Here is a 23,204-nt window from a genome sequence, read left to right as displayed (position 1 = left end):
TTTAACTTATTTGAACCTCAGTTTCTTCATCTGTATAATATGGATAAAAATGACACCTTACAGTTGTGAGGATTCAGTGAGTGAAGCACTTAGCATAGAGCCTGATACACAGTCAAGTCAAAGAAGAGTCTGATATTAGGCCCAGTGGAGCCTACGTGGAGTTCTGAGTACTCCGAGTATGCTCTGTTTCTCGTGGCGACCAATATAGTCAGACATGTGTAGCTGCTAAGGAAACGCTGGATCAAGTCAGCAAACCTAGTCTCTCATTGCATCAGAATACCATGATGGCTCTGCTCAGTTCCTCTCCCCAGTTTCAATGCCTATGGTTTAGAAAGCATTTTTTGGCTATTGGTGGAAAATCATAGACATGGCCAGCTTGTTAATATATAATAAATATACTCATATGTAAGTGGGCCAGAGTCAGAGAAATAATTATTTATGACTTTTATTCACCTTCTTCACATTGTCTCTTCCAATGGGAGTGTCCAGGAAAATATGGCTTGCATTTCTTATATCATTTAGTCAATGAATACTTATTTGATTAAATACTTTCTAAATTCATGGCTCCTGGATTGACACTGAAGGAGAAAGCAGAAACTTAGCCTGGGGTTGGAGGAGGTAAGAAATGCATGCAAACTACACAGTATGATATGCCACATTAGAGGCACAGACAATGCAAATTAGCAGAGACGGTGATCTCACAGCAGTGATTTGACACACCAGAGCTCTGTCCAAATCCCCTTTCCTTAATGAAGCCATCTTCTCCTACCTCTTCTCCTTTTTCTCCTCTTCTTTTTATCTGTTCCAAATCACAACTTCCATTAATGTTTGGGCTACAAAAACCAGGACAGGGTCTACAGACACTGGCGGAGTCTACTCTCAGCTTGAAAGGCTTAAGTGGGGAGGTCTTGGCTTGGGGAAATGTCTTTTCCCCTCAAGGCCCATCTACCTGGCCACCTTTTAAGGCATCAAACATTTTGGGGTAGAAATTGGGAATGTATTTATCAATAATATAATGATTTGAAAAGAATAAACAACATAAATATTCTTTATTCTGCTTTCAATTTCTTAGTGGTTATGCCTCCCCAATAGCCTCTATGTTTCTCTCTTCTCCATCATGGTTAGTCTCTTATTTCTCTTGGTGTAGAATCCCTGGGAGAGGACGGTAAAGAATAATCAGGGTGTCAGGCTAGAGGAAATAATAATGTCATTAGTGAGAAGTGATGCTCAGCATCACAAAGAATGGGTACATGGCTGGAAATGGTGGGGGATGGGATCGTTTGGGAATATTAGTCAGAAGGTACTTCTGTATTGCACCTTATACCTACTTCCATCAGATCACTTATCACTTTGTCATTCTCTGTCTGCATCTCTGTATAGATTTCAGACTTGAGGGCAGAAATTCTGTTCATCTTTGAGACCTCAAGCATAGTAAATACCATTGATTTCCCGTGGCCACTAAAGAAGTTCATTGACTCTCCTATTTCAACTGATCTATCTGCAGATTCTATCCAACTCAGAAATGGGGATACAAGGGCCTGGAGAAACCTTGCTTATCCTGATTCCTCACAACTCTACATTAGGGATGACTCTTTGAGTTTGCCACTCTGTCCACTGTACATGCCCTCTCAGTCTTTCCTATACCTGGTCCCCACGGTTCACTAAATGGTTCACTGGAATTAAGCTAATTAGGGAGGCTTATTAAAGAAGGCTGGAAAACAATTCAGGTTTGAAGTTAAATCATTGGACATTTGTTCTTCATTCTTCAGCTTCTCTGTGGTACACCTTTGAGTGACACAAGCTAACGTTGGAGGATGTCAGGTGTTAGGAAGCTCTGGTAAACTTAACCATCTGCATATTGTGTTCTCCGGAAATGCTTACATTGTCTACTTCCTACTGGGGTTTGATGTAGTGTTGATAAAAGAAGGTAGCCCTGGAGTCACATCAAATCATTATGCATGTCTGTTACATCTGAGGAGAAAGTCCTGATAACTTGACCTTTAACTGTAGGAGAAAGATAAACCTTTATGGGGGAAACTTACTTCTCCCATCTATTTACTCATTCCTTCATTCCTTGTTTGAACACTCTGTGAAAGGCACTGTGATAGGTTCTGGGGATAAAAGAGTAAAAGATGTGGTATCTGTTTTTAAAGTCCATGAGGGTAAATTAGCTCTCTGATTGCAGTGACAACATAGTCCAGGGGTTAGCAAACTATTTCTGTAAAGGGCCAGATGGTAAATATTTTAGGTTTTTATTTATTTTATTTTTTTGGCGATCAGGTCACTTATAACAACTCAATTCTGCCACCAAAGCAGCCATAGACAATTCATAAACAAATAGGTATGGATGTCTTCCAATCAAAATGTATTTAGGATAGTGAAATGTAAATTTCATGAAATTTACATGTATCATATAATATTATTCCTTTGATTTTTTTCCAACCATTGACAACTGTAGTAACCCTTCTTAGCTTGTGCACTATACAAAAAGAGGCAGGGGGCTGGGTTTGGCACTTGGGCCATAGATTTCCAAGCCCTGGTGGTCACTGGTAGGTTAGATGATGTGTGTGTGATTCCTAAGTCCAGATCTTTTTCAGTCAGAGCAAAGATCCAAACAGCATCATAGGAGTAATCCTTGTCTTTTCTACTCTCCTACCTCTATTAACCTCCTATCCTCCAAATCCTAACTCCACAGGTCTTTCTACAAAACAGAAATCTTTTTATAAATTTATGATACTACTAAGGACATCCGGGGACTTGTTTTCCTGTGAGAAAATGAAAATGACTCCAATGACTATTTGGTCTCTAAAACAGTTTAATTTAGTATTTTTCTTTTTTTCCTTTCCCTATCTCCATACTAGAAATTAACATAAAAATTCCTTCTGGCTAAATTCCCAATACATTTTTCACAGTAAACATTTTCTGAAGTGAAAATTAGTAGCTCTCTTGCAGTTTTCATCAGGGATGTGAAATCGTGCAGCTCACAGGGGTGAAAAACCCAAGCCCCATTTATGAATTAATGCATGCTGCTGAGGGTACCTCACTGTCTTCCTAGTGCCAGGAATTCATTTCTACAGAACCCTGAGCATCTAAAGAGTATATTTTAATTTGCTTCCTCATTCCACCAGTGAGAGAATACCATTTCCTATTTGCACAAATGAATTAATATGTAACAACTGATACCTATATAAGATTATATTATTTACACCATCCTTAGGGGTTGGCAACACTTGGGCAAATATAATGTCTCTCCCTAGTCCCTCCTCCCTCCATCCCCATTTTTATCCAGGTGAAACCTAGAAACAGTGAGCATTAAGGTCACCCTGAAATGGGAATCAGGAGTCTGTGGGGTTAAGCATTTATGGAAGAGGGAGCCCAAGTCCTATTTATGCCTGCACAATGATTAAGTACTAATAGGGCTTCCTTGTTTAAGCGTAAGATGCTACTTTCATATCTCGCATCTTCCTTCTTTGACAACCTCTGCCTCTCTCTAGGTCTAGCCAGCTGGTTCCTAAATTAGCCTAAGCGCTCAGTCTCAGAACCTAAGCTATTAGCCCCCCCCCCCCCCTCTCCTCGCCCCCCCCCCCCACACACACACATTGGGATGGCTCTGGTCCTTTAGTTCAGAAAACTGATAGTATGGAAAATGAGAGCGTTTAGTAAGTACTCAATAAAAATGCTTCTATTTTGAAGACATTTAAAATTTTTCCTTCGTTTATACTCCAAACATTTATTGAACTGCTATTCGCTTCTGAGAATACAGAAAAATAAAATAGAGGAGCTCATGTTCAAGTAGAAAAGGCAGCCGTAGACCATTCAGTGCAGCACAGGGGGTGAATATAAGAGTGAGCTATGTCCAGGCAGTATGAGGCCCAGAGGTGGGAGTCATCAATACACTTGGGCACATCAAAGAAGGTAGTGTTGAAGAATGAATAGAAGTTTGTCAGGTAGTCAAGGGTGGAAGTATGTTTCTGTTAGAGGGGTAGCACAAGATTTGTTTTGCGAGAGAGTTTAGGGTAGCAGGTGTGGGGAAAATGGTCACAGTGAAGCTGATGAGAGACGCTGGGGAGAGCTGATGAAGGGTCTTGAGTGTCGTGCAAAGAGGGTGCAGCTGAGTTAGACTAGAGCTCCATGTGTCCAACCTGTCACCTATACATGAGGAACCTGGGGCCAGAGGTCAAGTCACCCAGCAAAAACCCTGACAAAGCAAGGAGAGGACCAGGAATAGGTCATCTGAATCAAATGCTTTAAAATTCCTCACACCAAGACCCTCTCACTTAAATCTAGGCTTCTGCATCAAAGCCTTGCTTTCCACCTACTGGATCCAAATACAACTACTGATTCCAGCACCGTTTATGAACTGCATCTTCCCTGCCTTCTGAGCATCAGAACAGCCAGCCTCCTGGGAGTGGGGACTCAGCTAGGAGCAAAGATGGGAATTTTACAAGGAGGAAATGACCCGATTACAACGCCTTGCAGATGCAGAAGCAACATAAAAACCCAAAGCAGATTGAGAAAGGCTTCTTTCTTTCTCTTGCGTTTGCAATCGAGGGTCTGTTTTACAAGAAGCAATGCGACACACTGTAGCTGCTCCCTGCTCTTCTTAGTGCCCAGAGCCAACTCCCCGCCTTCCCTAGGGCCTAGCAGGAAACACACCAGCCTAAGCACATTGCATGCGTGTGTGTGTGTGTGTGTGTGTGTGTGTGTGTGTGTGTGTTCAGATTCCAGGTGCTGGGGAACTCGCGTCCTGGAGCAACAGACCAGGAGCTGGGTCTCCTCTCACTTAGGGGCCCAGAAGAAGGGCTAGAAGCTGAGCCTCCCCGGGCTGGGTTCCAGCACAGCCTTGGCTTCTCCGCAACCTGGGCGCTTGCCTTCTCTCCTCCCTTAGCAACCGGGAGGCTGTGGATACCGTCCGCGGGTGGGGGCCCGGGAGGCTGCGGGAGGCTGGGGCGCAGGGGCGGCGGCAGCCCAGCCCAGGTGCCACGCCAACGGGCGACCGCAGTGCGGAGCCCCCCGCGAGCGCGATTGTCAGGGCGCCAGCGTGCATCGGCCCCAGGCAGCCACCCTCCGCACCTGCCGCGGGGTCCAAAAAACGATCCCGCAAAAATGAGCCATTCTCACCCCTCTGGGTAAGTGACAACAGCAGCTTTTTTTTTTTTTTTTTTTTTTTTTTTTTTTACAACTGCAGCTTTTCCACGCCGTGGCAGGTGGCGGCTTCAGGCGGCGGCCCCTCCTCCCTCCTGCTGCGGAGGGAAGGGGCCAAGGGGAGAGCGACAGGGGGGTTGGGGCGAGGAGTAAAATAATAGGGATTCTGGGTTGCAGCGAAGATGGCAGAAATCCCAGGCTTCGTGTCTCCTCCCTCCCCTTTCCTCGCTTCGTTCACATTCATCCCCTTTGAAATGTTCACTCTGGAAGATCTAAAAAGTGGATGTGAGAAACGCATCCATTAAGCAGGGACCTTAGCTGGGATCAAGGCGACCCTGTGGTGTGGAACCTATGTGTTTAAATGCAAAAGTAGAGGTCACCAAAGTACGCATTCGTTGGGAGATTTGGGAGTGAGATAGACACATTCTCACTCTGGCATCTGGCATACACACGAAGTGGTGTTGACTTGAAGCTGAGAGTGGTTGCATTGTGAGGAGTGCCTCTCATTTCTGGGGTTTTATCTGCCCAGTCCCCAAAGGAACATAAGGGGCCTGTACCAGCATTTTGACCAGGGAAGGTGGTATCACACAGAAAAGGAAGGAGAAACGGGAGTTGTGTGCCTGTATGTTTACAGGTGATCTTCCGTGGCACTCCTCCTCCGAAGACATATTTAGGCAATTATTCAATCCATTCTAGAAAGTTAACAAGGTCATTATTGGCTATTCCCCCCGCCCCCCAATAGTCTTGGTCCTTTTAGTGGAAGAGTGAATATGCAATTTCTGAATTAAGCAATGTAATGCATAATAAATAATTTTTTATTATCATACATCTAGTGAGTAGGTAATATCCCAGTTGATCTTGCAACTAATTTGAAGATCTTTTCCTTTTTAACTGGATTTATTGCACATTTTCAAGAGCAGCAAATTAGCAGAGGACAACATATTTAAGATCATTTGGAGTTTGTAATGTCTAAAATACCACATTAGTCTTTGTGCTTTGGATTTACAGTCAAATTTAAAGATTTAATTTTTTTAACGAATTTTCTGAGTGTAATGACATAATCACAAATGTTTGAAAAAACGAAAGGCATACAAGGTGCCATGTTGGAAGTCAGTTTTAGAACTTTCTGGAAAGTGATGTAGCTGTGACTAGACAAAGTTCTTATTTTATCTCAAATTGAATTTCGGTGAGGTGCTTCAGCACTTTAATGCTGAGCTCCCATGCAGGTTCAGTTAGCTGCGGACCATGTGGGATGTGGATGGCACTATTTTTCTGCAGCGGCTGTTTGCAGTATGTCCACATTCAGGAAAATGAATGTGTCAGTCATGGTTGTCTTCCTATGTTTTTCAAGTTTTTAGCTAAGTTAGAATCTGATTAGACCATTTAATCATCTATTTTAAAATGTGGAAAAACCTGTAGCTGCTCATTAAATTGTGCATGATTAAGATTTCAGAAACTGAAGTGAAATGTTTCCGAAGCTCCATTAGTTTCAAGTGCATGGGAAAAAGGACAAATTTGTGATCCAGTGAAAGAATATGCTTCACAGTACTCTTTGAGAAAGGTATTAAGATGTCAACAATAATTTTGCACTAAAATTGGGAGCTCCTGGAGTGTAGGCACCATATCTCATTAATCTTGGTGCCCCCTTTACCTAGGAAAATGTGCTGCATAAAGAAAAGCTCAACGAATGTTTGTTGAATGAATGGCATCATCTGACAGAACATCCGGTCTAGAGGTGGATGTATTCACATGGGAAAACCATATTAGAGCTTAACATTTATCAAGTGCTTACCATGAGCCAGACTCTAGTCTAATGTTTTACCCAAAATACCTCTATTAATCTTCGCATCTATTCCATAAGGCAGGTTCTAGTCACCCTTATTTTTACAGGTAAGGGAAGTGAGGACTGGGAACTTTCTAAAGATCTCACAGGAAGGCAGGTTCAGGGCTGGCACGCAAAGACATGTAGTCCAGCCTCAGAGCCCATGGGCTTAAACCATCATACTACATTACCTCTCCTGGTCAACAGCTGAAGTTTGTGGGAGCCCTAAATATATAGCAATTCTTATCCAGATCAGACTGACATCTTACAGGTGGTAGCTGCACACAAACATCTAGCCTCTTAATATATGATTAAGAAATGATTTTGTTATAGTGTGTGTAAGTACATATATATTTTGGTTTCGGATCATCAAAAATAAATGAATAAATGAAAATAATAAACATAACAACTCTAAATGTCTTAACATCCACCCAAGAACAAAATTATTCAAATTGCTAAAGTTTTCCCTCAATATAAGTAGTGATTATTTTTCTTGCCTGTGCTACCATTTGGAAATAATAAAACTTTCAGTAGCAAGTAAAAGGTTTCATTAAAGCCGAGAAAGCTTTTCCATCATTACTGAAGCAGTTTGTACTTATTACATGTGAAAGATAAAGTGGTAATAAAGTGCAATTGTACAATAAAACAGAAATTTTAAATCCCTAAAATTCCGCCGATCAATAAGTGACGCCCTGATGCTTTCTCTGGGGGCTTCCTTTTGAGTTCTGCTGCTTACTTAATTACAGCAGGAGACACTTGACGTACAAATTGCAAAGGGCCTGTGCTGACTTGGTTCAGATAGAGTTTGGAGTCAATAAAAGTAGTCTTAAAAACTTCTGCCACAGATTATAATAAAGACTGAATCTGAGCTGCATTTCAATTTGGGGGAAGTCAAGTAGAAAGCACCAGTTCTGGCATTGCCATCTCCAATGAAATTGTCTTAGAGTGGAGAATTTCAGTTGGTAGTCTCTCTGGTTTGCTAAATCTCACCCCGAGTTGCCATTTGTTTGTAGGTTGTGCACTAATCTTAGAGATGGAATGGCGATTTTATACCCCTCAGTCATTCATGACAATAAAATGATAATGCCCTCTTGGCTCCTTCAGAGGATCATCTCTGAATCCTTGGATCTTTTAAGTAGAAAGAGTCACATTCGTATGTAAATTTGCTTTGAGGAACCGGGAGAATGGGGGATATTATCGCTTACCACGACAAGATAAAAACACACAAGATGTTGTATATTTGGAAAGATTCTGCCAAGACTTGGAAGCATTTTTGTTGTTGTTGTTTAAACTTATTCATTCACACTTTTTTCTTTAAATGTAAGTAAGTGTTTCTGTAGTGACAATATACTGAAGTGTGGTATAGAATTAACACATCCTTGGTACTCTCTGATAACTCAGCCCTACATCAAAAGCAAAGTAAAAACGAATGTAAGTAAAATTGTCCACTTTTAGTAGACATATATATCAAAAAATGACTCCCCCCAAATCACAAATCTGCCATGTTATTTAGTGGGAGCGTCCATTGCACTTTGTCTCTGCTTTCTTCATTAGCAAACAGCGTAATGCTTTGTATTTTGTAGTCACATCTAGTCTGTTGCTCATCACCCACTCCCACTACCAAAGTAAATCACACAGAATTTCAGATTTGAAGTCGTTATGTATTTGATTTCCAATTGGGTAGTCCCTAATTAACCTCCTGTTAAATATTAGCAACTTAACTTCTAGAAGTAAATTGTTTCTGGTTAAATAAAGTGAATTGAATGTGCTCAATTTTTTTTTTTTTACTTCCTCTCTTATTTTGTTAGAGATTCTGCTCTTTTGTTTTTATAGATGGGATGTCTTCTCTTAGTCCTTTGCTTAGCAAACCTGTTCATATAAGTAGGTGGAAATGAAAAGGGATTTGTTATACAATGTCACTCAAATCTTTGAATTCCTTCAGAGTTATATGCCAAAAATCACCTAGTGATCTATTAATGAAAATTGTTTTCAAAGATCTTTCAAATGACAACTCAGTTAGGTCTTTCCTTCAGTTATGTTGAAAGCAAAGGATTGGAAACAAAGGATTGCAATCCTACTTGTTGCCCAGTTATGAAAAGCCATTTGTTGTATCATCATGTATATAATACTTCAAGGTGTCCTTTTGTTTTGTAGATGTTTTTCTAAGTTTGGTGCACCCTAATAAGACACTACCAGATGGTGAGATACGTACCTTTCTGTTGTAAAAACAAAAAGATAAAAGGGAAGGATGAATTATTATGATTGGAAGTGCATTTTTCAGGTAGATCAGCTTTAGGAGCAAATGGAGGAAACTTGAGGCCCTAAACTTAATTCCCTTAAAACTATCATTGCCTTGGGATCTCCTAGGAAAGTCTTTGGGTATCCCCAGAAGTGTGCACATTCCAGTTAACAAAAGTCCGATTTAGAGAACAGGTGCTGTCAGATGCAGTCTCCTGTAGCATTCTTTCTTTCTCCTAGTCTTTTTTTTTTTTTTTTTTTTTTTTTTTTTTTTGTCCATTGAGGCATTTCATTTGGACATATGTATCACATCCTTAGAAAAAGAATCCCAGGATTTTCCCTCCTGTGTGTTCTTGTCTTGCTTCTTCATGGTCCATGATGCTCGCTGAGGTTGTCAAGGCATTTGCTAACTGGGAAGAGAAGTGGAAACTTCTCCAACTTACTTTAGTTATTAATAACTAGAGACCTGGTGCACGAATTCGTGCATGGGTGGGGTCCTGAGGAGGGTGAGGGGGTGGCCAGGATGTGATCAACCCTCCGGGCAGTTGGTGGGACGCCCTTGCCGGCTCAGGATCCAAATCTGTCCCACTGACATTCACGTTGGTTGTTGGGAGCCACCTGGAGGCTGCTTTTATATTGTTTCTTCCTTGCAGAGTGTCTAGGGAGGGGAAGCGGCAGTGGTGCCCAAGGCCAACTTTCAGGAGGCTGGAGGCTCTGTCAGGATCATGCTGGCAGCCCTGGTCCGTAGGTGCCTGGCCTATTCTCTGGAGATTAGACCTGCAGGACTACTGAGGGAGTGAGTGGCTGCCACTGGGCTGGTGGGCCGCAGGGACAGGTCTGTCAGCTGAGCAGTGCTCCTGCTGTGGGAGCGCACATACCACCAGGGGGCAGCTCCTGCGTTGAGTGTCTGCCCCCTGGTGGTCAGTGCACATCATAGCTACTGGTCGACCAGTCATTCTGGTCATTTGGTAGTTCAGTTGCTTAGGTTTTTATATATATAGATAGATTACACTTTTTTTTTCAGAGTATAAGAAAATAAAACTTCTCTGACTAAATTTTCAATTCAAAAATCAGCCTCAAATAATTGACCTGGAGTTTATGTATTCTTGAGACTTTATGTTTCCAGAGATATAATTTCCATTGACAACTTCAGATTCTGTAAGATAATACTGCCATAATATTTTAAATGTTAATTACTAATTTTGGTATAGACCCAGAGAAGTTGTATGCAGATTGGATTATTGGATCTTTTCCTCCAATGGCTTATTCCTTTTTCCATACAAATAGTTGAAAATGGTATGTACTTTGGAATAATTTTATTATGTCCATAAGTTTAAAATAAAATAAAACTAAGTGAAGGTAAAATTTGTAAAAAAGAAAAAAATCTAGAATTCAACATTCATAATGGTTTGCAAATATCTTTTCACCTTTCCCTAAACTTGAAATCCCAAATGATATGTGTATGATTTATATTTAAAAAAGGAAAAAGGATAAAGTAAGAGGAAAATTAATTAAATCATGTTCAAATTAAAACCCTTAGCACTACAAATAAAAATAGTGAGTGGACATATATTTATGCTTTTAATTAAACTATTTAAGATGGATGCATTTCTATACATTTACTTCATTAACTTAATTTTTTGTTTAAATGATCAACTGCTAGTCCTGATTGCGTTGGAGAAGACTTGTGCAATGCCCTCAAAAAAGAATTAATTATTTTAGTATGTAGATACTACATTTTGATTTTTGGTTAGTTCCTTGCTTTGGCCTATCTCCATGATTATCAAACTTAAGCATGCAAAGAATTACCGAATAGAGTGGTATACACAAAACCATGTGTATTGTACTTCTTTGGATGTTTTTGGATATTTTAAGGATATTTTTGACTACATAGTGTATTTGCATCTTATACTGACTGAAAAAGTCAACCCAGATGTAAGCTAGGACTCCATTTTACCTCTGGTCTTCAGCTGAGCAGAAGCTACTTGGTTCTTTCACTCGGCAGAAGCTCCGAATCGCTCTCTTCTTGCAAATGCTCCAATTAGGGAATGTATCCTTCACTGACAACAGCAGTATTACATTTTGTTTTATCAGAAAACATATCTGGGTTTAAGTAAATTACCTGAGAGCTTGCCTTTCTGGATTAATGTTTTTCTGGAGAAAAGAGAAAAAGAGGTGACAAGTTCAGTAGATGTAGCTTAAAAATCATGCTTTACTGAAACTCTGTCTCAGGTATTAGGACTAAAAGTCTATTGAGAATTGTTGTCAAGTCATTGTTTTTATAGTGAAATATAAGAACATACAAAAACCACACAAACATACAGGAAGGATACTTTAAAAGTGAAGAACATTTTAAAACGTAGATGCAGGACTCTGGGTTCCTTGACAACTTCTTGTTTTCTTGCGGATCTCCTCTCACTCCCACTACTATTTCCCTATCCCTTTTGTATGGTTAACTCTTTCTAGTCTGTGGGCAGATTATTGAGTTGCAATTTATTTCTTCTTCGCCATGCTCTGGGGACTTTCATTGGAGAGCTTCGTTAACTTCTATTCATCCATCCCAGCTATCTACACGAATGTGGTAAGATCCTGAGGGTGTCTGCTCCCCTTTTTAGATGGGTCACCAATGATTCTTTTCTGTTTGACAGATCAGATCATTCAGAATCAAAGTGTAGCAGCTTGGGTTTCTTTGTACTCAGCGAACATGTACTTTTTTCTTCTGTCTAAGTCCACGTTACATACTTAAATTGGTCAGATTTCTGGGCTGAATTTTGCCTCCCACCTCAGTTCAAATGTCAAAGCCCTAACTCCCAATACCTCCTATCTGACTGTATTTGGAGGTCTTTAATGAGGTAATTAAGGTTAAATGAGGTCGGTGGGTTGGGCCCTAATCTAATATGATCAGTGTCCTTAAAAGAAGAGGAGATTGCCCTGGCTGGTTTGGCTCAGTGGATGGAGCATCGGCCTGTGGACTGAAGGGTCCCAGGTTCGATTCTGGTCAAGGGCACGTGCCTGGGTTTTGGGCTTGATCCCCATTGGGGGATGTGCAGGAGGCAGCCAATCAATGATTCTCTCTCATCGTTGATGTTTCTATCTCTTTCCCTCTCCCTTCCTCTCTGAAATCAGTAAAGATATATTTTTAAAAAAAGAAGAGGAGATTAGGACACACATATACACAGACAGAAGACCACTGTGATGATGCATGGAGAAGACAGCCATCCATGAGCCAAAGAGAGATGCCTAGAACAGATCCTTCCCTCGTGGCCCCCAGAAGAAACTAATCCTGCTGACACACCTTGATTTTGGACTCATAGCCTACCAGAATTGTGAGACAATAAATTTCTGTTGTTTAAGCCACCCAGTCTGTGATACTTTGTTAGGGCAGCCCTAGCACACTAATACAACTATTTGCAACTGCTGATGCTCTTTAATACTTGGTCATGCAAAAGCTGAAGATGGTCTTTATGGGAAATGCAGAGTCATTGAGAATACATGATTTAAGAATATGAGGTCAGGGGAGGTGGAGATTGGAAGCCAAAAGTTCAAAAGGGAGATAAAAATAAAAGCAAATAGAAAATACGATTAAAGGACTAGTGAGGAGAAATAATTAAGACAATACGTCAATGATCTCTACTGGTAAGTATTGAGCTTTTCTTTTGTTAAGTCTGATTAGTAATCAAATTACTCCCCACCTCTTAGTGGGTAACACTAGTTGCGATAGAAAATTGAACATTTTAAGCTGGTGATCCATTTTTTGGTGACTCTTATTATTTTCTTATAATAGTAATAAACATGAGAATTCTTAAGGCAAAATATTGAAGCCAGGGATGAAACAGCAGGGAACTAAACAGGCAATATAAATTGCACATAGTAGTTATGAGACAGCATTAAAAACTAAGGATTTTCAATTGAATTGAATCATTGTTTTATAGTAGCAGTTAATTTGGTATTCTCTCTATACAAAATATTGTAATATTTTATATTTGTGAATATTATGTGGCTCTCATATTGAGAAGTTGTTTCTCTTGATGGCTTGCTTCAAGATATTTACAATAATATCGTTTCTGTTGTTTAGATTCAAATGATTCAAATAAAAATAAGCTGCTTTAAATTAGAATAATAAACTTAGAAGGGATCTGAAATCTCTGGTACTAGGGATACAAGTGGTTTTCTATTTTCCTACTTGTACTTATCTGTATTTTGAAAAATTTCTACTTTGAGCAGGAAAATACAAGGAGGAAAAAAATTGTTTGAAATCCTACCATCCATAAATAATCATAGTTAGTATTTTTGTATTTTCTTTCTTCTCCATTTTCCTCTGGATTATTCCTATTCTTAAAGCTATGCTAATGAAGCAACACTGTTTGAAAAGGTGTTTCTAAGATGCATTGTTTTGAAGTTACACCAAAAGATATCATGTAGACACGTCTGCCTCTTATACCAGTCAACTTTTTATTTCCCTTATAAACTACAAAGACTTTGAGGGTGGAGACAACTCTCTACATATTTTGCTCCTTTATGTAGCTCCAGAACAATAACCTGAAGTTAGCTCAATCATCGCTGACATATGTCTCCTATCTTAGTGATCATTTAGGAAAAATTTCAAGAGCACATTTTTGCTCATTCATTCAATTAATATCTACCAAGTGCCTATTATGTGCTAGTCACCAAGCTTCCAGTTCATCTGAGTTCTTGAAACAAAACAAGAGTAGTGAGTTTTTTTAAATATATTTTATTGATTTTTTTACAGAGAGGAAGGGAGAGAGATAGAGAGTTAGAAACATCGATGCCCCGCAACCAAAGTACATGCCCTTGACCGGAATCGAACCTGGGACCCTTCAGTCCGCAGGCCGATGCTCAACCACTGAGCCAAACTGGTCAGGGCGAGTAGTGAGTTTTTTAAATAAGTTTTTCAAAGTCACTGACCTTCATTGAGTTTTGTGGTTTGGGGCAGCAGGGTGATGGTAACAATTACATATGTAACACTGCTACCATTTCCATTTTCAGAGGAAGATTATATCAATTACAACTCAATATGTTCAACTGCAAATAAGAGACACCCAAACAAATAGTGGCATAAACCATAATAGCATTTATTATTTATTTCACAAGTAGTGTGGAAGTGGGTGATTCCATTTTTTTTCGTATTTCACCACAATTCATAAGGATTTACATAAGGTTATTGTTTTGGAGCGACTGCGAGCGAACGACCACTGGAGTCCAGACCAAATTAAAATTTATGGAGCCTTTATTAGCCAGCCAGCTGGCCGGCCAACCGGTGACTGCTCTGCCTTTCTCCACACAGGGAGTCCAGAGAGCAGCCCCGACCCTTTGTGCAGGACCACTTTTAAGCACATTAACCACATCCTGTTTTTGCAGAGCAAGTAACCCAAGACAAAACAGTTTTTCCTAAGCAACGTCAGGATCATGCCATTGACGATCATGTTATTCACAGGGTCATCCTGTTCTCCAGAAAACTGAGAGTGTTCTATGAAAGAAGGGCTACGTGCTGGGAAGGGGCCATGAGACCATATCTCAAGGCCTGGCCTGGTGTCAGCACTGACAACTCTATCTGGGGCATAGTCCACGGCCTCTCTGGAGTGCTCAAAAATTCCCACTCTCTAACAGTTATAACCGTTATTCTTTGTTCCTACATTTCCCCCCTCTAAAACTTAAGACTTAGAGCTTTGACCCAGGTTGGAATCTTCCAGAATAGGAAGTGGGTCAGGCTGACCTCAGGCTGCAGTCTGTGAAGAGGGGTTTTGAGGTTCCAGTCCTTGGTGAGGAAATTGACTCAGAGAAATAAAAAAAAGAAAAGTCTGATGTTACAAAGCCAAATGCAAGAGCATGGAGCAGGAACCAAATCCAAAGCCCTATGTTAGAGTGCAGGGGAGCTCAAACAAGGAAGCTGGGAGACAGAGCCAAGGGAATTTAGAGACTAGTGGGGAGTGTGGATAGGCAGCATTTCACAGGAGACACGATGAAGGGCTTGAAGTGTCTGAAGGATTGGAACTGTGCAATTTTCTCTTCTTTCTTTTTTTTTTCTTTTTCTAAATGAAATGGAATGAAATTCCAAAAGAAAAAAATCAATGTTCCATTAAAATATTATAAGATAAGCATGCTATAGTGGAAAGCGTAATATTTTTGGAGTCAGAAAGACAGATTTGAATCTCAGTTTTGCCCCAGGTGAACTGAGGAAAGTTAATTTCTCTGTGCCTCACTTTACTCTTTCAAAAAATGGAGAGTTAAAAAACACCTTTCTTGTAGAAACATTGGCACGTACTAGAGAATCGCTGAATGGCAACCATTGTATATTTATTCTTATCTTTGTGTAAAGAACATGTTGCTTAAGTTTTTCCTCTAGTTTTATTTTTCCAGCTTTCTTGAGATATGAATGACAAATAACACTGTGTAAGTTTAAGGTGTACAATGTGACACTTTTATATACAGTTATATTATGAAATGATTATTACAGTAAAGTTGTTTAATATATCTTTAAATCTTTAGGATTCATTTTTTAAAGTACATCAGCCAAAAACACAAAAAATAAACAGCTCAAAATAAACAGAGATATCCCAAACTAATTGGGAGGGAAGATGAGGAAATTAGTTTCCAGGCCATAAATCACTTTCTTGTTCAATTAAACTAATTCATTTTAAATGGTAACCTGTTCTTAAAATTCGTGTATTTTTACAAAGAAAATTAATACTGACCTCTGCATAATCCAAGAATGAGGTTGCCCTTTTAAGAACCCATAATCTGGATAATTGAGAATTCTAATAAACATGAATGTTTGTACTTCTCTAACATATTTATTCTTCTTATCTAATCTGAGAATTCGGAAAGCTGCATCATTACTTTGACACTGACGAATGGCAGAAGGACTGGTGAAAATATTATGGGTACTTTTTTTAATGATTGATCCTTTAAAACAGTCAACCTCTTTAACCTTTGACCAGATGTCCTTACTATTTTAAACCTCACTATTGCACATGAAAATTACATTTTAGAGAACTGAGAAGATTTCTAAAGAGGTTAATTTGTTACCCTTCCTCACCCAATACACGTGGTATTTTATTGTTGTGATCTTCTTTGGTGGCTGTTTTTTTGTTGTTGTTTTGTTTTTGTGTAGTGTAAGTTGGCTTGTCTGGGAAGGACTTGCTTCTCATGTGTACATAGGAGCCTGTAGGTTATCCAGCTGTCAGCATCTTCAGGGCCTGCCATAGCTCCAGAGTACCACCTTGTCCAAGGTCACATCCTTCCTGGGCCGCCCTCAGTGGTGACTGAGCATGGAGGGATATGAATAGAGACTTGGCCACTTCAGGTTGGCCAAGGCTGTGCTTGGTTTATGTGCATCTTGACTTCTCCCTCTGCACATAGAATTATTTCAGTTTGTGTTTAAATTGATGATTGGAGAGGAGGTGTATACTCAATGATAACTTCCTAAAATTCATTGAGCATTTACTATGTGCTATGTAAATTACTGAGTGCTTTATACATATGGACACATTTAATGTTCTAAATAACTTTCTAAAGTAACACTGCTATCATTTCCATTTACAGAGGACAATATAAAGCACATCCAAGTTAAGTACCTGGCCCCTGGTTGTTAATCTACTTAACAATCCAATGAAGATTCAAACTCAGGATATTGGACTTGAGAGGTCAAACTCCTCACTACTATACTCTGCCTTCTCAAGACACAACAGGAGGATATAGGTGTCAAAAAGAGAGAACATTTAACTCATCTCATTTCCCTGCTTAAAACCCTCCATTGCTGTCATAAAACCTTACAATTCCAGGACCTTTGGGCATATAGTACTACAGGTCATCCCTTTGATCTTTAAACAATTTCCTTTTAGTGAGTGAAAATACCATCCCTGTAGTTTCATTGTGATGATCCTGCCTTCTTAGCACCTTTCGCATGGCAACCATCCACTTCTGACTCCCTACATGTCTTTCCTTCTCCAGGCTGACCTCTGCGGGGCATTTGACTGTACTTCATAGAACACAATTCAGTTAGTACTTAAAGCAGAACAGTCCCTGATTTGGATCCTGGATCTCTCCTGAACTAGTTGTGAGCTATACCTCAGTTTACTCATCTATGACAAGGGAGGATAATAGTACCTTGCAGATTTGTTTTGAGAATTAAAAAATATAGTGAATGTCATATAAGTGTTTACTGTGTGCCCTACAGAAATTTAAGTGATCAGTAAATGCTACTGATGAAAATGATTGATTTCCAGAACTTTTCCTTTTGTCACCTTTGCTCCAAATAGCCTTATTATCTTTCTAAATTTGGATGCTACTTTTCTATTAATGCACATTTTTAAGTGACCATAGTTTTTATTTTCCACTCAAAGATGTAAGATTCTCAAGTATCCAAAGAAGAGCATATTATAGGGAAATGGCCCATTTTAGTGCACATGAGCCCACCGACTCCCATGCACTGCTTTCGTATGGACGCATCTGTGAACAGTGCAAAACCATCTTGCCAGCAGTCAGAACCGTCGGAGATTAGTTTTGTTTTTACTGGTCACTTCAAACCATCATATTAAAGCTATAAATAAAATAATATCATGGTTCTCATCTGTCTGCATCATTAGAATAGATGAAATTGTAAATCAATATTTACCATAATTGCTGAGATCTGGCTGGTTTGGATGCAAATAAAAAAGAATGAAGAATGGAATATAAAATCACTTATATGATATCAGTTCAGTCACCCTTCATAAAGTGGCAGATAGCAAAGACTCATGGTCTAATTTTCGTTGGCAGAGTTTTCTTATAAAGGGTTGGTAAATAATTGACCCTTGTGTCAATTGCTCTTCTGTATTGGTCTTTCTTCAAGTTTCCACAAAAGGCTGTTTTTTGTGTGTTTTTTTTTCTGCCTCCATGGAAACTTTTTCTTCTAATGAAACTTCATAGTACACTGTAAAGGCACTTATGTGACAAAAACAAAACTAACATTGTCAGCATGCTCATCCATACTGAGCATTCTGCATTTTAAAAAGGACAAAATATTTAAAGCATGCATTTAAATTTCTTTTGTTATAGACTGTTTTCAGTTATTTCCTGAAGCAGAAGAAAGGATGTGATCCTTACACATGGATTTTTTTTTTAAAGAATATGTGTCAAGGAATTGGACTAATATATGTTATTTCCATTAATTGATTTATTCATTAACTAGAGGCCCAGTGCATGAAATTCGTGCACTAGGGTTGTGTGTCCCTCAGCCCAGCCTGCACCCTCTCCAATCTGGGACCCCTCGAGGGATGTCCGACTGCCCGTTTAGCCCCGATCCTACTGGGATAGGGGCTAAACGGGCAGTCGGACATCCCTCTCACAATCCAGGACTGCTGGCTCCCAACTGCTCTCCTGCCTGCCTTCCTGATTGCCCCTAACTGCTTCTGCCTGCCAGCCTGATCACCCCCTAACCACCACCCTGCCAGCCTGATAGATGCCTAACTGCTTCCCTGCCAGCCTGATTGCCCCTAACTGCCCTCCCCTGCAGGCCTGGTCCCCCCCAACTGCTCTCCCCTTCAGGCCTGGGTCCCCCTACAACTGCCCTTCCCTGCAGGCTTGATTGCCCCCAACTGCCCTCCCTTGCAGGCCTGATCCCTTCCATCAGCCCTCCCCTGCTGGCCATCTTGTGGTGGCCATCTTGTGTCTACATGGGGACAGCCATCTTTGACCACATGGGGACAGCAATCTTGTGTGCTGAGTGATGCTCAATTTACATATTACTCTTTTATTAGATAGGATAGAGGCCTGGTGCACGGGTGGGGACCAGCTGGTTTGCCCTGAAGGGTGTCCCAGATCAGGGTGGGTGTTCTCTTGGGGCATAGGGTGGCCTGGGTGAGGGGCCTGTGATGGATTGCAGGCCGGCCATGCCTCCCAGCAACCCAAGCGGAGGCCCTGGTATCTGGGATTTATTTATCTTCTATAATTGAAACTTTGTAGCCTTGAGCAGAGGTCAAGGCAGACCAGTGCGGGTGGGAAGCTTGGGTTCCTCCATCGCTGGGGGCACCCCAAGCCTCCTGCTCTCTCCAGCTCCAAGGCTGCCACCATTTTTGTTGGGATTTATCTTCTATAATTGAAACTTGGTAGCCTTGAGCGGAGGCCAGGGCCAGCCAGAGCGGGCAGGAAGCTTAGCTTCCTCCATCTCTGGGGGCAACCCAAGCCTCCTGCTGGCTCCAGCTCCATGGCCGCCACCATATTTGTTGTGTTAATTTGCATACATGCTCCTGATTGGCTGGTGGGCGTGGCTTGTGGGTGTAGCGGAGGTACGGTCAATTTGCATGTTTCTCTTTTATTAGATAGGATTCGCAAATATTGGCTGAGTGTTTGCTGTAGGCATGGCTCCATACTGTACCTTTTGGGAGGGACACAGGAAGGAATCTTATATGAAATTAAAGGGAGCGATTAAACATGGAGGAAAGAAATTCTGGTGGCAGATAGTGAGACCAGGAACCTCAGAAAGGGATAGGTAGAGTTCTGTGGGAATTACTATGGCATTGTTTTTGAGGTCTTTGATCTGAATTTACTGATGAAACTCAGTTTCCTGAATATAAACTGAAGGAATTGGCTAGATCTTATGTGGTCATTTCCACATAATTCTATAACCCAGTAGCTCCAAGAAAATACATCTCCATACCAGTAAATTTAGATCAGTCACTTCCGGAAGTAATCACAACATTTTAGGTCATGGTGATCATTGTAAGGGGAAGAAGATGGAAGTCTTCAGCATTATCCATCTGTAAGGGGTGGAATTAGAATCTGAGCTCAAGACTTCTGAATTCAAATCCCATCTTTTTTTTATTTAATCAAATTGACTTTGGGAAGGACATGGTTGTATAGATTTATTTGCCTTTAATTTCAGGGAAATCGTACCTCTTAAGAATTAAAGTATCTGGTCACATATTTCCTAAGTTTTGTTTCTCATCAATAATAGGCAGTTTTAGTGATAGAAAGCTAAGAAGCTTTATTTTTCTGTGCAGTTTCCAGATATTATATTTGGGAAATTTATTTCAATTTAGATTTTATTAACTTCCTAGCTTAGAATCTTGCTGAGATTCAAAATCTTAGGCTTGTTTGGGTGGTTTGAGTGTGATGAGTTCCTTCTGAGAGCCGTAATTCAGTGGGTACTTGCAAATCTTTTCTGATGGACAATGAGAGAGGTCTTTGGGTTGAGGGATGGAGCTCCATTCCTTGTGAACTGCAACATAAAGGCAATCAAGCCACAGCAGCCTGTGATTTGTTTAACTTGCTTTCCCAATACAAGTACCTGTGGCAGAAACATTTCACCTGACTGCCGTTGCTAGAAGCCTGCCGTGGTAGTGGAGGACTGATGTGAGCCCTTCTTGAACACGGTCACACTCTCCACAAATCACAGATTTAGTGACCTCTGAAATGCAAAGCACCTCTCGATTAGGTTTTTCATCTTTAGTAATAAAACTGTGCTCATTCACCTAAGTCTCACTTGATTCTGTTAAATATAAAATGGTGTAATCAGTTTTTCCAGATTGGTAGGTGAGTTGAAATTTTCCATTTGTGGCGATGTAAAGAGATATCTTGCATAAAATTTTTTGATTGAAATGCCACCGAGAAATGTCAATGTATCTGCCAGAGTCTTTATGTTCTATTTGTTAGGGATAGGAAATGGTTGAATGTGTATATAAGCCCCTTTGGTCAAATATTGTATCCAAAAAATTAATTTCTGGATTAAAAGTATGTAAAGCATACGTCTGTATGTTGACTCATGTAATGAATCATCCTATTTTTTCCCCCTGAGATATATCTTGACACATACTTTTTAAATTTTGTCAGTAGTGTGCTGGTAAACTGGCTTTTCAGAAAGAAAAAACAGCCCTGACTTGTAATGTTTGCCAATTTCTAAGGTGTAAATACTACTCCCATGATGGCCAATTTTAAGCTAACAATGGCTTGCAAAATTCCTGAAAATTTTAACACTTATCTTATAGGAGCCAGTATGAGCCAGTTCCAAAGCACCACTGTTAGCGCTTTTTAAATATACTTTTTGTATGTTTTCTAATTGTTTTATGCATAAAATCTTTTTCTCTAATCTTATTTTCAGGTTCTTTATTGTAGGGACCCTGCCATATTCTTGTGTATGCCTTTTTTCTTCCCCAGACATACCTATATACATGCAGTAGCAAGCATGCATGCTAACCTATTTCATCAGTACTAAGATGATTGTTTTCACATTTTAACATATTAAAATAATTTGCAGCTTACCATTAATGGCATGCCACAGTGTAACTGGCAAAATTTTTTCTTGCTTAGTGTTTCATATAATATGTGAATTTAATGAAATATGTTACGTGCTGAAGAAATGATATTTCACATGAATATAACTACATACTAAGGACTAATGTGTCTTTTTGCATATTAGATAAAGAAAGTTACCTCTGTACTCTTATCCGTGTGAGGAAAAATAAAATGCTCCTAGGCTACCTCTTGTTCATTTGTTTTAGAGCTCACATTTGGCACATCAAGATTAAATCAGCAGGGTGGGTAGGCTCTAACTTGCTTTGTACATCTTGGTGTGGTTTTAAAACTGTCTTTCTCTGTCTGGAAAGTGGGGGTCACCGGCATGATTGATCACTAGACAATGTGTATTACAGACAACTAACCATTGCATTCAGTGCCCAGTGTTTCTGCTCCCTCGCATCTGGCATATAAGAAAAATCCATGGTAGACAGAATAATGGCCCCTGAAATATGCCCATGTTGTAATCCTCAGAACAGGTGACTAGGTTACTTACATAATAGGGGGAATTAGGATTGCAGATGGAAATTAACCTTGCTAATCAGCTGACCTTAAAATAAGATTGTCCCCTGGATGGACCCAAGGGAAGTAATCACAGTGGCCCCTCAATGAGGAAAAGGGAAGCAAAAGAGCCAGACCCAGAGAGATGGCACCGTGAGAAAGACAACCTGCCATTGATGGCGTTAGCAATGGAAGGGGGCCAGGAGCCAAGGGATCACGCAGCCTCTGGAATGTGGGAAAGGAAAGAGAAACAGTTCTTCCTTAGAGCCTCCAGAGGGAATGCAGCCCGGCGGGCCGACACCTGGGTTTCAGCCCAGTGAGACCCATTTGGACTTTTTGTCCTCCAGAACTATGGGGCAATAACGTTGTGTTTTCAGCTGCTAGGACGTGATCCTTTTGTACAGCAGCAATAGGAACTACACAAATTTCATTAATTTAAACTGCCTAAGTCACAATTTGAGCTAAATAAAACTGGTTATGTCCAAAATAATTTTTATATTCTGCCTGAACAAGTTTGTTAAGGGAACCTGCAGTGTAAAACAGATTGTAGAAATATATACATCTACACTAATAAAAGAGAAATATATAAATTGACCATCACTTCATGACGCCAATCAGGAGTGAGTATGCAAATTAGCAGGACAAAGATGGCGGCTGCCACAGAGCCAGCCAGAGCAGGTGGGAGGTTTGGGTTGCCCCTAGCGACGGAAGAAGCCAAGCTTACCACCCGCTTAAGCCGGCCGCTGAAGGGGCCGGCCTGGGTGCTCGGGAGGCTTGGGTTGCTGGGGGCTGCTGAAGGAGGCTTGGGTTGCCTGGCCAGCCGCTGAAGGAGGAGCCTGTGGATGATGGCCATAGAGCCAGCCTGAGTGTGGAAGGCTTGGGACGCCTGGGCCGGCCACCAAGGGAGGGGCCTACAAAGGGCCCTCAGCCCCTCACCCAGGCTGGCCATGCCACCATGGAGTGAGGGTCCCTGCTGGGGGGTGGGGCCAGCTTGCAAACAGCCATCAGCCCCTCACCCAAGCTGGCCAGGCACCTGAAGGGGGTGTGGCCAGCCTGAAAACAACCCTCAGCCCCTCACCCAGGCTGGCCACGCCCCCCCAGTGGGGACCCCCACCCCAATGGGGGCATGGCCAGACTACAAACCACCACAGGCCCCTTGCCCAGGCCGCCTTGCCCCGTAAGGGAACCCCCACCCTGATCCAGGACA

The 23,204-nt window shown here is 40.8% G+C and overlaps 1 protein-coding gene across 3 annotated transcripts in view; it reads left to right on the top strand.

The window, feature by feature from the left end:
- Window positions 1-4,923: 4,923 nt before the first annotated feature.
- Window positions 4,924-23,204, top strand: part of ERICH3 (glutamate rich 3) — a 107,201-nt gene continuing 88,920 nt past the window's right edge. For all 3 annotated transcript variants that reach the window (XM_080657964.1, XM_080657962.1, XM_080657963.1), the window contains exon 1: window positions 4,924-5,129. In XM_080657964.1, the coding sequence (XP_080514090.1) occupies window positions 5,107-5,129 (23 nt within the window). In that variant the 5' untranslated portion in view covers window positions 4,924-5,106. The remainder of the gene's footprint in view (window positions 5,130-23,204) is intronic.

This window comes from Plecotus auritus (genome assembly GCF_963455305.1).
Source record: "Plecotus auritus genome assembly, chromosome: 2".
In the NCBI taxonomy this organism is placed as follows: Eukaryota; Metazoa; Chordata; class Mammalia; order Chiroptera; family Vespertilionidae; genus Plecotus; species Plecotus auritus.
The sequence above is the reverse complement of the archived record's forward strand: the minus strand, read 5'-3'. Positions and strand labels throughout refer to the sequence as shown.